Here is an 18,971-nt window from a genome sequence, read left to right on the forward strand (position 1 = left end):
GCACTCTAGTTCATCCTAGCAGGGTGGGTTATGGCACTCTAGTTCATCCTAGCAGGGTGGGTTGAGACACTCTAGTTCATCCTAGAAGGGTCAGTTATGACACTCTAGTTCATCCTAGCAGGGTGGGTTATGGCACTCTAGTTCATCCTAGCAGGGTGGGTTATGGCACTCTAGTTCATCCTAGCAGGGTGGGTTATGGCACTCTAGTTCATCCTAGCAGGGTGGGTTATGGCACTCTGGTTCATCCTAGCAAGGTGGGTTATGGCACTCTAGTTCATCCTAGCAGGGTGGGTTATGGCACTCTAGTTCATCCTAGCAGGGTGGGTTATGGCACTCTAGTTCATCCTAGCAGGGTGGGTTCATGGCACTCTAGTTCATCCTAGCAGGGTGGGTTGAGACACTCTAGTTCATCCTAGAAGGGTGAGTTATGGCACTCTAGTTCATCCTAGAAGGGTGAGTTATGGCACTCTAGTTCATCCTAGAAGGGTGGGTTATGGCACTCTAGTTCATCCTAGAAGGGTGAGTTATGGCACTCTGGTTCATCCTAGCAGGGTGGGTTATGGCACTCTAGTTCATCCTAGCAGGGTGGGTTATGGCACTCTAGTTCATCCTAGCAGGGTGGGTTATGGCACACTCTAGTTCATCCTAGCAGGGTGGGTTGAGACACTAGTTCTAGTTCATCCTAGAAGGGTCAGTTCATCCTAGCAGGGTGATGGCACTCTAGTTCATCCTAGCAGGGTGGGTTATGGCACTCTAGTTCATCCTAGCAGGGTGGGTTATGGCACTCTAGTTCATCCTAGCAGGGTGGGTTTGGCACTCTAGTTCATCCTAGCACTGGCACTCTAGTTCATCCTAGCAGGGTGGGTTATGGCACTCTGGTTCATCCTAGCAAGGTGGGTTATGGCACTCTAGTTCATCCTAGCAGGGTGGGTTATGGCACTCTAGTTCATCCTAGCAGGGTGGGTTATGGCACTCTAGTTCATCCTAGAAGGGTGGTTATGGCACTCTAGTTCATCCTAGAAGGGTGGGTTATGGCACTCTAGTTCATCCTAGAAGGGTGAGTTATGGCACTCTAGTTCATCCTAGCAGGGTGAGTTATGGCACTCTAGTTCATCCTAGCAGGGTGGGTTATGGCACTCTAGTTCATCCTAGCAGGGTGGGTTATGGCACTCTAGTTCATCCTAGCAGGGTGGGTTATGGCACTCTAGTTCATCCTAGCAGGGTGGGTTATGGCACTCTAGTTCATCCTAGCAGGGTGGGTTCTGGCACTCTGGTTCAAGGAATGACCTTCACAAGAGCTCTGAAGGCCATTGTTCGCTTACTCTTTATTTAAAACTGCACAGATATAGACGTTACTCTTATAGTAAATCACTGGCAAACTGTCATTTTCACTGTTTCAATATCTATATCTATCTGGCATCTTGATGAGGTAAACGTAATTCTCCACACTTGCGTTGTTTCTGACTAAGACTTTGCTGCCAATATGGCCATCAAGGATATCAAGGAAATGGGCCAAGCAGCAGTTCAATATTCTCAGGTTTACACGACTATTGAGTCAATCACTACGAAAGATCAATGAGGTTCAAAGGTCACTACGGGCCTTAATAAAGTCCAATTGGGCTGCACCCAGAGGCCTGCTAATCCCTATAATGATGCTGTAGTCTAAGAGGCTCAGGCACCTCACTGGCCACGTCAGGTCACTTCACTATACCAGTCTGGTACAAATACCCTTAAAGGGGCGATGCAGTCAAAACGTGGTTTCCTGTGTTTTATATCTATTTCCAAACTATGAGGTAGGAATAATACTGTGAAATTACAACAATTATGATAATTCCGTTTTAGTGTAAGAGCTGTTTGGAAAGACTGCCTGAAATGTCTGCTTGTTTTGCATGGGTGGGTTTTAGACCTGGTATAAGTTCATAGACCTATAACATAGAGAGTTTGCTCTCCTCTGCTAATAACAGCTAGATCTTTTTTAATCTTTTTTTTTTTTACAAGTCCTTCACATTAGGTTTTTCCAATTAGGCCCCCCACTCAACCACTCCCAGACAGTCGTAGCAAGATTCTTACTTGCTTTTAGTTAAGAAGCTATTTCTGTTTATTTTTGACAATCTTTAATGAAAACAATCAGAGTATGTTACTTCATTGTTACCCAGAAAAAGGTACTTGAGATAAAAAAGAAACAAGAAAAATCTAAATACCCCATAACATCAGAGATCCACCATATGTGACAGCAGTTTTCTGCATATGCTTTCACATTGACATCAAAGCATAATTCCCTCAAAAGTTCAAGCTATGCACGTAATACAGAACTGTCTGCAATAAGGCCATATAAGCCCATCTTCACTGTTTCTATTCATATATACAGTATAATGTATGTTTAACATAATATGCCCCTCCTTCCTCCCTCTAGTCCCTGGGCCTCCAGCGGGGGTTAAGAGTGCAGCCGCCACCAGCTCCGTGGTGTTTGTGTCCTGGCTCCCTCCTCTCAAACTCAACGGCATCATCAGGAAGTACATTGTCTTCTGTTCCAACCTGCACCCCACGGTACGGAGCTCTATTATTATTAACACAGTTCTCACAGCAGCCTTGAATGCCCATTACAACACTGCCTCCAGTCCTCCCATTCTGGGCTGTATTAGAAAGTCCTGTAGGGAGAGAGAAAGCTCATGATTATTACTCCTCTGTTCAAGTTGTATGATAAATGCATAGACGTGTAACCCCCTTCCCTTTCTCCCTCCCTCTCTCCAGGTGATGAGTGAGTTTGAGGCTTCTCCTGATGTGTATTTCTACAGAGTGCCAAACCTGGCCCGCAACAGGAAGTACAGCATCTGGGTGGTTGCTGTGACAGCCGCTGGGCGAGGCAACAGCAGTGAGACCATCACAGTGGAACCCCGGGCCAAAGGAACGGGTTGCCTGTGTAACAGCATAACTATTGAACGTTGGGAATCAAAACTGATGTTTCTGAAATATTAGTGATTGCAGTATGATTTTGATTGATATGACATCTAGTATATTGCTTGCATTCTGTTATTATTCATCATTGTTATCCATTGGAATAGAATGGTAAAGTCACAGGGATGCATGTGTGTAACCCCCCTAGCTCCTGCCAGGATCCTGACGTTCAACGGAACAGTGACTACACCCTGGATGAAGGACATCATTCTGCCCTGCAAGGCGGTCGGAGATCCACCACCCACCATCAAGTGGCTGAAGGGAAAGTAAGTCAAGCCATAGAGCTGTATAAAGATTGCAACGTTGTATCTGTGCCATTATTGCGTCTGTGACAGCATTGGCAGCGCCATTGAGGCTATCTACATTTTAAAGGAGTTCATTTTCTTCTTCTTTTGATGTTTGAAAAAGTGTCAAGCTAATATTGGTGACTTACCGCCATTTGCAGTGCTGCAGTGTTGAACCAAATATGGGGTCATTCATTAGTTGTGGCCACTAGATGGCGGTTAAGCCATTTACAAACTAGGAAAACCAATTTGAAGAAGAAGACAATGCTCTGATCATTGGCTAATTGCGCCCAACTCATAGGAATCTCCACCCAGTTGACTACTTTAAAATGATGGAGTCCCTCAATGGCAATGTCCATGCAAAACCAGGTTATTTCCAAGTAATGATCTCTATACATCTCTAAGGTCATGGCCAATCTGTCACATGATTCAACACAATGCAGGTATGTCAAAATTGTAATCAAGGTTTTACTATGAAAACATTCTCTCAACAGCAATGGTACCCCTGCCACTGTTCTGATTGATGGACACTGCAGTGTCCATAGCAACGGCAGCTTAGCAACGGCAGCTTCATCATCTTCATCACCTTATTCTAAAATGGATTAAATCGTTTTTTCCCCCATCAATCTACACACAATACCCCATAATGATAAAGCAGAGACAGTAAAAGAAGAAAAAGAAATATGACATTTACATAACTATTCAGACTCTACTCACTTTGCTGAATCACCTTCGGCAGCGATTACAGCCTCGAGTCTTCTTGGGTATGACGCTACAAGATTGGCACACCTGTTTTTGTGGAGTTTCTCCCATACTTCTCTGCAGATCCTCTCAAGCTCTGTCAAGTTGGATGGAGAGTGGCACTGCACAGCTATTTTCAGGTCTCTCCAGAGATGTTGATCGGATTCAAGTCCGGGCTCTAGCTGGGCCATTCAAGGACATTCAGAGACTTGTCCCAAAGCCACTCCGACATTGTCTTGGCTGTGTGCTTAGGGTCGTTGTCCTGTTGGAAGGTGAACCTTTGCCCCATTCTGAGGTCCTGAGTGCTCTGGAGCAGGTTTTCATCAATGATCTCTCTGTACTTTGTCCATTCATCTTTCCCTCAATTCTGACTAGTCTCCCAGTCCCTGCTGCTGAAAAACATCCCCACCGCATGATGCTGCCACCACCATGCTTCACCGTAGGGATGGTATTGGCCAGGTGCTGAGCGGTGCCTTGTTTTCACCAGATGTGACGCTTGGCATTCAGGCCAAAGAGTTCAATCTTGGTTTCATCAGACTAGAGAATCTTGTTGCTCATGGTCTGAGAGTCCTTTAGGTGCCTTTTGGCAAACTCCAAGCAGGCTGTCATGTGCCTTTTTACTGAGGAGTGGCTTCCAACTGGCCACTCTACCATAAAGGCCTGATTGGTGGAGTGCTGCAGAGATGGTTGTCCTTCTGGAAGTGTCTCCCATCTCCACAGAGGAACTCTGGAGCACTGTCAGAGTGATCATCGGGTTCTTGGTCACCTCCCTGACCCTTCTCCCCCGATTATACAGTTTGGCCGGGCGGCCAGGTCTAGGAAGAGTCTTGGTGGTTCCAAACTTCTTCCATTTAAGAATGATGGAGGCCACTGTGTTCTTGGGGACCTTCAATGTTGCAGTACTATTTGCGTACCCTTCTCTAGATCTATGCATCGACACAATCCTGTCTCGGAGCTCTACTGACAATTCCTTCGGCCTCATGGCTTGGTTGTTGCTCTGACATGCACTGTCAACTGTGGGACCTTATATTAGACAGGTGTGGCCCTTTCCAAATAATTTGCAATCAATTTAATTAACCACAGGTGGTCTCCAATGAAGTTGTAGAAACACCTCAAGGATTATCAATGGAAACAGGATGCACCTAAGCTCAATTTAAAGTCTCATAGCAAAAGGTCTGAATACTTAGGGAGTTAAGGTATTTGTGTTTTTTATTTTTAATACATTTGGGAAAAAACATGATGTGACTATAATGATGATTTGAAAGAAGATGCATGAATGGCATGAGCTCTGCTTAGATTCTTGTGCAGGCTACACACACTTCATCAGTCTCTCATTGACATTTTGACAAGCACTTAATGCCTTGAATTATGCCTCAAATAATGCCTCAAATTTCCCAGCAGCATCCACCTTATGTGACTGTAACCCCCCTAGAAAATCCATGTCTTTTGCGGCCAGTGGCCTTTGTGCCCTGGGCTGAATATAATAACTATTATTCCCTTCTACCGGCTGCATGCTCTGAAGCAGCTCTCACTCACATGGCTCTCTCAGATATATACATTCTTATTAGCCAATTCCCGTCATGTGATCGGGTCCTCCTCACAGCCATCTCAGCTCTGAAGTAGGCTATAAGTGAAGACAGACACAGCGTGTACTTATCAAATTCTGAGGCGCATATTGACAATGTCAGAAGAACTGTCCACATTTTACTTTTCGTCAGCCAACAAGATGAGTAGGCCTAACAAACAGCAAAAGCACTAGCCTATGTCAATCTACTGTCCCCCATAGTTCAAAAATTGACCTATTCTACTGTACGAGAAATAAATACTCCATACATAGTCTGGGACAGTTGTGGGATGCGATAGATCCCAAATTAATACAATCACTCGCATCCCAAAAAAGATTTTAAAAGCAACAAGGCTGATTAAACAGAACATTTAGCTTAAAATGTTTATGAACTATTTGGCCATTTCTTCACATTATACATACAGCAATGGGAACATGGCAGTCGGCTATAAGCACAATTGTTCCAAAATGCAATCAATTAGAAACCATTCTGAAAAGTGACCGCAAATGCGCTATGCATGTAATGCTATATTATGATGCATTATAAAGGTGCATTTTAATGAAAATTATCTTCCCCAAACTTGAAACTCACACACTGCCTACTTATGCCAGTTAGGCTCTACACATGTAGTAAAGAAGACTAATGTGATTCATTTTAAGAAGTTATTTGACCACTTTAGTTGTGATACAAACATTATCAAAACATATAGGCCTATGGGCCAGACTACATGAGGTGTGTGACTATGATATGAAAAATGTGCTGTTTCTTGCCTTACTGCACACAAGCTGGGCATCATTCCCAAGTGATAATAGGCTAAAATTTTCACCCATCAGACTATTCTTGATTTAATCTTGTCTTTACTTAGGCTATACTAAATAATATATGCAAAATTAGTTTTGATTTACAATGGACCATTATCATGCATGGAACAGTGGCAGGGGATAAATATACTTGTAATCTATGTATTTAAATAGTGAATGGAGGACGCTTTTCCCTGGTTCATTTTCATGCCAGCCAGATAGGCTATACTCCTGTTGTAAAGCAAAGCAATGAGCTTAATATTAGGAAAGTTGAGAAATAAATATAGTAGGCCTAGCCTATACTGTAGAAAGCTGATGGTATCCTCCTCTCTTTAATAGAGGTCATCAAAACTCTGTTTTCCCACTCTATTGCATAGCCTATAGAAATGTTCTGCAACATGATTTCATCAGCTCTCATGAAGTGTTTATTGGATTTTTTATTACACTTGCATTGATGTCAGAGTGATTAGAGGGACAATAGAGTGCTGAGTACCAGGCAGTTAGTTTGGTAGGCTACTAATGACGAGCAGCAGCATCAGAGCTTGGAGAAGCCCATTTACCGTGACTAAACAGTCAAGTGGAATTTGACTGCAGTCATGACTAGTGACTGCCGTTGTGGCAATATAGTCACCCTAACAACCCTACTCATGCATCCTTATTATTTAGCAAACTTGTTTACATTTGTTGTATGACATGACAATATAGCTTTTTGGCCAAGCCCAACAGTGATGGGTTTGGCATCGAAATAAGGATGCATAAGCAGAAAAGAACCCAATACCTATTTTGGTAGTGGATCTTTGATGTTGTGGAGCTATTTTGCTTCCACTGGTCCTAGGGCCTTTGTTAAAGTCAATGGCATCATGAACTCTACCCAGTACCAGGAAATGTTTTCCAAAAAGCTGCTTACCTCTGCCAGGAGGCTGAAACTTGGCTGCAAGTGGATCTTCCAGCAATACAATAATTCCAAGGACACATCAAAATCCACAAAGAAATGGTTACTTGACCACAAAATCTCAATTTTGCATTGGCCATCTCAGTCTACGGAAGTGAACCCAATTGAAGTCCTGTGGTTTGAATTGAAGTGGGCAGTTCATTAGCACAGACGAAGCATATCAAGGATCTGGAAACATTCTGTATGGAGGAATAGTCTAAGATCCCTCCCAATGTGTTCTCGAATCTCATCAAACATTTTAGAAAAAGGCTCAGTGTCATTAACCTCGCAAGATGAGGCATTGAGATTTTTTGAGATTTGTTTTATTATGTTAAACAAAATCTCTTTCTCTGAGCTTTTGCATTAGTACAAAATTATATAAGTTCACAATTTGTTTCAGCATACAATATACGGTGGCTTGCGAAAGTATTCACCCCCCTTGGCATTTTTCCTATTTTTTTTTGGGGGGGGGGTGCATAATTTGATTTACACAACATGCCTACCACTTTGAAGATGCAAAATATTTTTTATTGTGAAACAAACAAGAAATAAGACAAAAAAACAGAAAACTTGAGCATGCATAACTATTCACCCCCCAAAAGTCAACCCTTTGTAGAGACACCTTTTGCAGCAATTACAGCTGCAAGTCTCTTGGGGTATGTGTCTATAAGCTTGGCACATCTAGCTACTGAGATTTTTGCCCATTCTTCAAGGCAAAACTGCTGCAGCTCCTTCAATTTGGATGGGTTCCATTGTGTTTCCCCTTAAACCACTCGAGTGTTGCTTTAGCAGTATGCTTAGGGTCATTGTCCTGCTGGAAGGTGAACCTCCGTCCCAGTCTCAAATCTCTGGAAGACTGAAACAGGTTTCCCTCAAGAATTTCCCTGTATTTAGCGCCATCCATCATTCCTTCAATTCTGACCAGTTTCCCAGTCCCTGCTGATTAAATAAATCCCCACAGCATGATGCTGCCACCACCATGCTTCACTGTGGGGATGCTATTCTCGGGGTGATGAGAGGTGTTGGGTTTGCGCCAGACATAGTGTTTCCTTGATGCTCAATTTTAGTCTTATCTGACCAGAGTACCTTCTTCCATATGTTTGGAGAGTCTCCCACATGCCTTTTGGCGAGCACCAAATGTGTTTGCTTATTTTTCTCTGGATACTCTTCCATAAAGCCTAGCTCTGTGGAGTGTATGGCTTAAAGTGGTCCTATGGACAGATAATCCAATCTCCGCTGTGGAGCTTTGCAGCTCCTTCAGCGTTATCTTTGGTCTCATTGTTGCCTCTCTAATTAATGCCCTCCTTACCTGGTCTGTGAGTTTTGGTGGGCGGCTCTCTTGGCAGTTTTGATGTGGTGCCATATTCTTTCCATTTCTTAATAATGGATTTAATGGTGCTCCATGGGATGTTCAAAGTTTCTGATATTTTTTTTATAACCCAACCCTGATCTGTAATTCTCCACAACTTTGTCCTTGACCTGTTTGGAGCGCTCCTTGTGTGTAGTGCCGCTTGCTTGGTGGTGCCCCTTGCCTGGTGGTGTTGCAGACTCTGGGGCCTTTCAGACCAGGTGTATATATACTGAGATCATGTGACAGATCATGTGACACTTAGATTGCACACAGGTGGACTTTATTTAACTAATTATGTGACTTCTGAAGGTAATTGGTTGCACCAGATCTTATTTAGGGGCTTCATAGCAAAGGGGGTGAATACATATGTGCACTCCACTTTTCCGTATTTATTTATAAAAAAATTTAAAACTACATTTTTTCATTTCACTTCACCAATTTGGACTATTTTGTGTATGTCCATTACATGAAATCCAAATAAAAAGCTATTTAAATTACAGGTTGTAATCCAACAAAATAGGAAAAACACCAAGGGGGAAGAATACTTCTGCAAGGCACTGCATCTCAGTATTTGTATTATTTATTTGATAGTCTTTTTTGCTCATCTTTATCAAGGGATCCAATAATTCTGGACCCGACTGACTCACTGTTTCCAACTGGCTTAATTATCGGGATTTGGAAAGCAGCGTAGCGATGACCCTTCTAAAGCATTCAGTAGCCAATCAAATATTCATCACAGTGTTCAGGGAAAAACTCCCAGGACTCCTAGGATTATTGCTCATTGGGATGGTAACACTGTAGAGGAGGGGAGGGAAGGCAACATAGGAGTAGTGCACCTCATTCTGAAGAATATGCTTTTTTTTAAACTTCCAGAAGAATATGACCGAGTCCCCATGGGTATGCTAATGCCATCCATCAAAGATAGTCTAGAGGCTTACAATAACAACATGCCATGCATGATACATACCTGCAGGTAATTTACCCGCTTTCTAATTTTTTGACATATGCACTTGTCCACAGAGAATGTTTATTTAAATTCAATGTACATTGTTACACAGTAGATCATAGCCTGAGGGTGCCATGCGGATAAGAAAAATGCATTTATATTATAATGTGGTGAAATCATCTTATATTCTACATGGAGAAACGCTGATAAATACAGATGGGATGGTGGAGGTAAAAAGCTGAATAAATACATTAATACATTCCCTAACACATTACACAAGCTACACACCATGGATGGACAAAATGGCGGGACAGAAAACCGATCTTCAGAACCTTGCCATTTATTGGTACAGCAATCAAATAATAGGTTACGTATGCAGTTTCACAGACATGTCAGTGATCGACAGGCTTCTGCCTTTGATTTTACCCCCGACCCCACCCCTGGAGTTCGTATGGTATGAATATGTATACATGCAAATGCCAACACGCCAAGCCGCCCCTGCCAGGTCTCCACAGCTACAGGGAAACCCTGCGGTCACTATGACTTGTCGTCAGTCTTCTTCTTAGTCTGAAACTTCCGGAACTGTGATTGGATGGCGACGGCCGCCTTCTCAGTCTCCGGGGCGTCCATGTCGATGTCAAAGTCCTCTGCTGGGACTTCCTGGGACTTCTTGGATGCATCTGGAGAAAGAGAAAATTAGGCTTGTGACTCACTGGGCTCCACAGAGTGGTTCTCCACTAGTACTCTGGGTTCCTGCAACTAGGAGACCCTCTGAATACACAATACATTATACAAGATACACAGGTACAGTAGAATCCTACGTTTAGTTTTATTGCCCTAGTACTACACAGCTGATGAAAACTCATCATTAAAGCTTTTCATTTTCATTTGAATCAGCTGTGTAGTGCTAGGGCAAAAAACTAAATGTGCACCCAGGGGGGGCCCCAAGACCGAGTTTGGGAGACCCTGTTCTAAAGCACAATAATGCATACCAAAAGAAAGGGTACCACAATTGCATTCATTGAAAACAACATGGTCCAGAAGATTATAATTTCCCCTGTAGCTCTCAGGCCTTCATTATGGAAGGGATGGCCATGAAATTCCAGGGAGTGAACAGACAGTGGTTTTCCATGCCTGAGGACAAGGAATACATTGATCTGCTGTAGCTAATCCCCTGTTCTCTCTATAGACAGACTCAGCTCACACTCCAACCAGTGGTGTGAGCCAATCATCTCACAACAGGAAATGTTAAAATGGATAAGTAGTGACTTTCTGTGCCAAAGTATTGAGCAGTTTATGAATTAAAAGTTCAAATGTTTAAATATACACTACCATTCAAAAGTTTGAGGTCACTTAGAAATGTCCTTGTTTTTAAATGAAAAGCAAAATTTTTGTCCATTAAAATAACATCAAATTGATCAGAAATACAGGGTACATATTGTTAATGTTGTAAATGACTATTGTAGCTGGTTCGATTACAGGCTCAAAATGTCCAGAAACAAATAACTTTCTTCTGAAACTCGTCAGTCTATTCTTGTTCTGAGAAATGAAGGCTATTCCATGCGAGAAATTGCCAAGAAACTGAAGATCTCGTACAACGCTGTGTACTACTCCCTTCACAAAACAGTGCAAATTGGCACTAACCAGAATAGAAAGAGGAGTGGGAGGCCCAGGTGCACAACTGAGCAAGAGGACAAGTACATTAGAGTGTTTAGTTTGAGAAACAGATGGCTCACAAGTCATCAACTGGCATCTTCATTAAATAGTGCCCGCAAAACACCAGGCTCAAAGTCAACAGTGAAGAGGCGACTCCAGGATGCTGGCCTTCTAGGCTGAGTTCCTCTGTCCAGTGTCTGTGTTCTTTTGCCCATCTTAATCTTCTCTTTTTATTGGCCGTTCTGAGATGTCTTTTTCTTTGCAACTCCGCCTAGAAGGCCAGCATCCCGGAGCCTCTTCACTGTTGACGTTGAGACTGGTGTTTTGTGGGTACTACAATATGGATTGATTAAGATTTTCTTTGGTGAACAACTTTATATTTCGTTTGTCATTTTTTCAATGGCCATTACACAGGTATAGGTATAATATTCAGACTAATATCAATTCATATATTCAGTTATCATAATTTCTGTTCATATGTTCCCATATATTTTTTTCTACTAATTTTGTAATAATACAATACATTCAGGTAACTTGCACCTTCCCATCTGCCACAGCAGACACTGCTAGTACTCAATTACAGTATAGCTACACTCTCTAATGAGTGTGACTCTCTAATGCGTCAAAGAAGTCGCCGGCTTCTGGGACTGCCTTGCAGGTGTAGCATAACACCAGGTTAACCTCATGCGCATAACAGTGGGTATACAGTATATCACTTCTGGGTGATTGGCATGAAAATGGGCCTGTACACCAACAACTGCCCTGCTCATGACAGACGCACGCACCATCATAGGCCTGAGCCACACACTGCAGATTCTCAAGGCCATTTGACACCAGCATTTGCTCTATTGCTTCAGACTATGCATCAAAACCATTCAGCTTTTTTGGCTCCAGGAAACGTTCCTTAATGCAGGGATAGGCAACAGAGTGATTTTTGGGGGCCTCCAAAAGTTTTTAGTAGGAATTCAGCCATTTAGGAAATCTGTTCCCAAGGATTCCCATGAATAAAAAAAGACATACAGTATCATAGTTTCTCAATGTAATTAAGGTATGAAGTTATTGTTATTTCCATATGCAATCTCTTTTTGGGCTTAGTTGTGTTCAATTTGCAGTGTACAAACGATTATAATTATGTTCCCGGCCCCCCAACCATCTAATCCGACAAAAATCGGCCCACGGCCGAAGTCAAACGTCACAACACGATCTAAACCGCTCTGATGACAAACGTTTTGCTGGTCTCCATTCGCCCACGTGGCGATTGCCCATTATTTTGTTTTTGAAAGGACCCAAAAAATGTAGGCAGCGGGAGAACCTATTAATGTAAAAAAAAACTTACTTTGTAGGCTAACTCATCTGAGTTGCTAGCTAGCTAACTAACTTTACACACTGTTTGGCTAAGTGAGGTAAATGTCATCAGATAGCTAGCTAATAGGAAGTTAGCTATCTTGATGTAATCATTGTAAATTAAAAACAGTCTCTAAATGCATTCATAGATAACAGCCATGGAAGAGGGTGTGAGTCACCTACATCATCTTCTTCCCTACCAGTTGCCACTGGCTGCTGCTGTTCTAAGTGCTCCACTGGCCTTTTGTTTTCATCTGTCCTCCTACTTGGCTCATCTGTAAGGTAGCAAGGTCGAGGTGCAACATGTAATTAGTTTGTTTTAAAGTTACTGTATATTGACACGACCAGGGCAACTCAACTGTAATGAAAAATTAAAGTGTGCATAACAGAGCGACACAACTCTAGATTACATAACATTTGAGGACACATAAAGTAAAGGACAATTCCACCACTTTAAACTGTTATTATGTTGTTAGTATATTAGAATACAATAAACTATCAAAATAAAGAAAGTCGCACACTCCATGTGTAATCTCCCAGCAATTGAATGGGTATTTACCAACGTTTCGGCATCACTGTTTCTTATTTTTATTTTACATTTATTTAACCAGGTAAGCAAGTTGAGAACAAGTTCTCATTTACAACTGCGACCTGGCCAAGATAAAGCAAAGCAGTGCGACAGAAACAAGAACACAGAGTTACATGTAATAAACAAGAGTACAGTCAACACAATAGAAAAAAAGAAAGTCTATATACAGTGTGTGCAAATGGCATGAGGAGGTATGGCAATAAATAGGCCATAGTAGCAAAGTAATTACAATTTAGCAGATTAACACTGGAGTGATAGATGAGCAGATGATGATGAGCAGATGATGGTGTGTAAGTAGTGATACTGGTGTCCAAAAGAGCAGAATATTAAATAAAAACAATATGGGGATGAGGTAGGTAGATTGAGTGGGCTATTTACAGGTAGACTATGTACAGCTGCAGCGATCGGTTAGCTGCTCAGATAGCTGATGTTTAAAGTTAGTGAGGGAAATGTAAGTAGCTTCAGCGATTTTTGGAAAGGCGGCCAAAGGAGGTGTTGGCTTTTGGGATGACAAGTGAGATATACCTGCAGGAGCGCATGCTACGGATGGGTGTTGTTATCGTGACCAGTGAGCTGAGATAAGGCGGAGCTTTACCTAGCATAGACTTGTAAATGACCTGGAGCCAGTGGGTCTGGCGACAAATACGTAGCGAGGGCCAGCCGACCAGAGCTGGCCATACAGCATACAGGTCGGTGGTTGGTGGTATAAGGCGCTTTGGTAACAAAACGGATGGCACTGTGATAGACTGCATCCAATTTGCTGAGTAGAGTATTGGAAGCTATTTTGTAGATGACATCGCCGAAGTCGAGGATTGGTAGGATAGTCAGTTTTACTAGGGTAAGTTTGGCGCCGTGATTGAAGGAGGCTTTGTTGCGAAATAGAAAGCCGATTCTAGACTTGATTTTGGATTGGAGATGTTTGATGATGTTTGAGTCTGGAAGGAGAGTTTACAGTTCTAGCCAGACACCTAGGTATTTGTAGTTGTCCACGTATTCTAGGTCAGAACTGTCCAGAGTAGTAATGCTAGTCGGGCGGGCGGGTGCGGGCAGCGAACGGTTGAAAAGCATGCATTTGGTTTTGCTAGCGTTTAAGAGCAGTTGGAGGCCATGGAAGGAGTGTTGTATGGCATTGAAGCTCGTTTGGAGGTTAGTTAACACAGTGTCCAAAGAAGGGCCAGATGTATATAGAATGGTGTCGTCTACATAGAGGTGGATCAGGGAATTACCCACAGCAAGAGCGACATCGTTGATATATACAGAGAAAAGAGTCGGCCCGAGAATTAAACCCTGTGGCACCCCCATAGAGACTGCCAGAGGTCCGGACAACAGGCCCTCTGATTTTACACACTGAACTCTATCTGCGAAGTAGTTGGTGAACCATGCGAGGCAGTCATTTGAGAAATCAAGGCTATTGAGTCTGCCAATAAGAATACAGTGATTGACAGAGTCGAAAGCCTTGGCCAGGTCGATGAAGACGGCTGCACAGTACTTTTATCGATGGCGGATATGATATTGTTTAGTACCTTGAGGAAGGATATAGGTCTGTAACAGTTTGAGTCTAGAGTGTCACCCCCTTTGAAGAGGGGAATGACCGCGGCAGCTTTCCAATCTTTAGGGATCTCAGACGAAATGAAAAAGAGGTTGAACAGACTGGTAATAGGGGTTGCAACAATGGCGGCGGATCATTTTAGAAAGAGGGTCCAGATTGTCTTGCCCAGCTGATTTGTATGGGTCCAGGTTCTGCAGCTCTTTCAGAACATCTGCAATCTGGATTTGGGTGAAGGAGAAGCTGGGGAGTCTCGGGCAAGTAGCTGCGAGGGGTGCGGAGCTGTTGACCCAGGGTAGGGGTAGTCAGGAGGAAAGCATGGCCAGCCGTAGAGAAATGCTTATTGAAATGTCCAATTATCATGGATTTATCGGTGGTGACCGTGTCGCCTAGCCTCAGTGCAGTGGGCAGCTGGGAGGAGGTGCTCTTGTTCTCCATGGACTTTACAGTGTCCCAAAACGTTTTGGAGTTAGAGCTACAGGATGCAAATTTATGTTTGAAAAAGCTAGCCTTTGCTTTCCTGACTGACTGTGTGTTTTGGTTCCTGACTTCCCTGAACAGTTGCATATTGTGGGGACTATTCGATTCTAGTGCAGTCCGCCACAGGATGTTTTTGTGCTGGCCAAGGGCAGTCAGGTCTGGAGTGAACCAAGGGTTATATCTGTTCGTAGTTCTTCATTTTTTGAAAGGGGCATGCGTATATAAGATGGTAAGGAAATTACTTTTAAAGAACGACAAGGCATCCTCGACTGATGGAATGAGGTCAATATTCCTCCAGGATACTTGGGCCAGGTCGATTAGAAAGGCCTGCTCGCAGAAGTGTTTCAGGGAGCATTTGACAGTGATGAGGGATTACCACGGACCCATAGCGGATGCAGGCAATGAGGCAGTGATAGTTGTGAATCTGATTGAAAACAGCAGAGGTGTATATGGAGGGCAAGTTGGTCAGGATAATATCTATGAGGGTGCCCATGTTTATGGATTTAGGGTTGTACCTGGTGGTTTCCTTGATAATTTGTGTGAGATTGATTTGTGTGAGATTGCATCTAGCTTAGATTGTAGGATTGCTGGGGTGTTAAGCATATCCCAGTTTAGGTCACCTAACACAACGAACTCTGAAGACAGATGGGGGGCAATCAATTCACATATGGTGTCCAGGGCACAGCTGGGAGCTGAGGGGGGTCCATAACAGGCGGCAACAGTGAGAGACTTATTTCTGGAGAGATTAATTTCTAAAATTAGAAGCTCGAACTGTTTGGGCATAGACCTGGAAAGTATGACAGAACTTTGCAAGCTATCTCTGCAGTAGATTACAACTCCTCCCCCTTTGGCAGTTCTATCTTGACGGAAAATGTTGTAGTTGGGTATGTAAACCTCAGAATTTTTGGTGGCCTTCCTAAGCCAGGATTCAGACATGGCAAGGACATCGGGGTTGGCGGAGTGTGCTAAAGCAGTGAGTAAAACAAACTTATGGAGGAGGCTTCTGATGTTAACATGCATGAAACCAAGGCTTTTTCGATTACACAAGTCAACAAATGAGAGTGCCTGGGGACACGCAGGGCCTAGGTTAGCCTCCACATGACCTGAGGAATAGAGGCGGAGTAGGATGAGCGTACGGCTAAAGGCTAGCAAAACTGGTCGTCTGGTGCGTTGGGGACAGAGAATAAAAGGAGCAGATTTGTGGGCGTGGTAGAATAGATTCAGGGCATAATGTGCAGACAGGGGTATGGTGGGGTGCGGGTACAGTGGAGGTTAGCCCAGGCACTGAGTGATGATAAGAGAGGTTGCATCTCTGGACATGCTGGTTATACTGGGTGAGGTCACCGCATGTGTGGGAGGTGGGACAAAGGAGGTATCTAAGCCATGTACAGTGGGACTAGGGGCTCGCAGTAAACTAAAACAATGATAATTATCCTAAACAACAGTATACAAGGCATATTGAATTTGAGAGAGACATAAAGCGAGGCATAAAGAAATCACAGGTGTTGATTGGGAAAGCTAGCTAAGTCAACAACGGGTAAGACAACAACAGCTAATCAGCTAAGTCAACAACAACAGGTAAAATGGCGATGAATGGGCAGAGAGGGTCGGTTAACTACACACAAGGCCTGAGTTCAGGGCTAGGGCCGACAGATAAACAAAGATAAACAAAGTGGAGTACCGTGATAAATGAACAGTCCAGCAGGCATCAGCTACGTAGCCAAGTGATCATAGGGTCCAGTGTACAGCAATAGATGAAACAGGGAAGCAACTAGGTAGTCGTTACTACGCTAGCACGCGGGAGACACGGCGTTTAAAGTTAGCAGTCCGGGGTAAGTAGAAGCGTCTGCCCCGTCGTCCGGCGAAGGCCGGTTGAAGGCACAGCTGATGGAATTACGTCTGCGGACCAGTCGTGGTGGTACGGCGGGGCGCCGTGTCGACGAAGGGACTGGGCCAGATGGCGAAAGAGGTATTGTAGTTGTGGGAGTTTCGTTTACTAGCCGGGAGATGCGCCTGGCTCAGGGCTAGCTTCGGGACTGGGTCACTAAGTTGAAGATAGCTATGATGATCAATGGTCGTCAGGAATCTGGCGTTGTAGTGGAGAAAAACAGTCCGAGGGTGGCAGGTATTATCCAGGCAAAAAAAAACGGCTGGTGCCTGAGCAGAGGGTAAATGCCGCTAGCAGTAGCTAACAATGACTAAATGGCTAGTAACTTAGCTAATTAGCTGGCTAACTTCTGATTAATGTTTTGGCTATAGGGTCTAAAAAGAATAGTGGATCCGTGTCACATTGAGTGAGGCAGGTTACCGGAAAGTGTTTTTAATTTAAAAATGGAAAAAAAGAGATGTGCCTTCCTCAGACCTGATTACACATGGAGTGTGCGACTTTCTTTCTTTTGATCATTTTTAGTTTATTCGCCATTAGTCAGCATCTCCACACAAACTATTATTCTGGGTGTGTGTCAGCTCATGTTTTTCCACTCTCTTTCTGTCTGCCCTCCCCCTTTCCTTCTAAGTTCAAAAGGAGTGCACGGTGCTATGAAATGCTTACTTGCAGGTTCACCTCTTGAAAATGCAACAACAATAGAAAAAGTAAGTAGCTAAGTGGATAAAAAGAGTAATAAAAACAAAAGGTCAATTAAATACATTCACAGATTTAATAATGGGCAGTTATTTTTACAAAGTTACATAACCTATATGGAAATAAGACATAAGCCAATCATGTTAACCTGTAGAATGGAATAGGTTATAAGACCTCTATGATTCATTTCATTTCGTCACTTCTACCACCTCAACACTGCCAATTTAAAACAGGGTTAAATATCTAGTTGTACTAAAGTTTAGCTTCACTCCACAGGGGTGCACTGTGTCACTGTCACTGTCAGAAGATGTGTGCTTAAATCAGAAAAACATTCTCTCATCTCTTCGGTCTCAGCTTGCTAGCCAGCTACTAGTAGCTACTGAGGTAGCTGGAAATATACACTTTTCCTAATATCATGACTTATATCAACATCCTTAGCTTGCCCATTCACTAAATATACTGTTAAATAACACTGGCGGTCAATCAATAGCTTATGGATGCTGAGCGCTAACACTAGCTTATTAGCATTAGCCAACCCTTATGCTGAGGGACACTAGATAGCTAGCTAGTTAGCTACAATCAACCCTGCACAAACCTGAGACTAACTCGTGCTGCTGCTGCACTTTGACTTTCTGGCTCTTTTGCCCTCCACCTCATTCACTGCTGCATGCTTGTGTTCAATCTGCTCACTTTTTTTGCCTCTCTTTCAGAAGAAGTTCTGAATATCCATATTTGCTCTGTGAAATGCTGCAGGCTCTGAATGCGTGACAGGCGTTTTGTTGAGTGATGACTTCAAAGACATTACAGTAGGAAGATAGACAGAAACTGCTTCTCCAATAGAAATCCAAGATCACGCTTGTAGGCGATGTCAAGATCATGCGCAGAAACACATCATGAAGTCTAACGTTCGGCTCAAGCAGAACTGAGCATGTGCAGGCTGTCAAATCAAAGGCACTTCGATATGAAGTTGTTTTTGACAAAAATTAAAACCCGTCAGTTTGTCACTTTTACGAGGTTGGAGTAATAAAATGTTCAACTACATAAGTCATTGGCTCGAATCTGGGTTGTGCATTTAGATTTTAAGAAAATTAACAACTAAGGAAGCACTTCCATCATTGACTTCTCAAAACCCAAACCCCTGAGTGGTCTGCTTGGTCTGTTTTGCAAGCGTTCCTGGAAGTCTCGCAATGTTGCAATTCTGG

The 18,971-nt window shown here is 43.2% G+C and overlaps 1 protein-coding gene across 1 annotated transcript in view; it reads right to left on the reverse strand.

Annotated features, from left to right (window-relative positions):
* Positions 1 to 9,640: 9,640 nt before the first annotated feature.
* pcp4b (Purkinje cell protein 4b) overlaps positions 9,641 to 18,971 on the reverse strand; it is a 50,428-nt gene continuing 41,097 nt past the window's right edge. Inside the window, exon 3 of the mRNA XM_042297457.1 lies at positions 9,641 to 10,253. Coding sequence (XP_042153391.1) covers positions 10,111 to 10,253 — 143 coding nt within the window. The 3' untranslated portion in view covers positions 9,641 to 10,110. The remainder of the gene's footprint in view (positions 10,254 to 18,971) is intronic.

This window comes from Oncorhynchus tshawytscha, linkage group LG14, assembly GCF_018296145.1.
Source record: "Oncorhynchus tshawytscha isolate Ot180627B linkage group LG14, Otsh_v2.0, whole genome shotgun sequence".
In the NCBI taxonomy this organism is placed as follows: domain Eukaryota; kingdom Metazoa; phylum Chordata; class Actinopteri; order Salmoniformes; family Salmonidae; genus Oncorhynchus; species Oncorhynchus tshawytscha.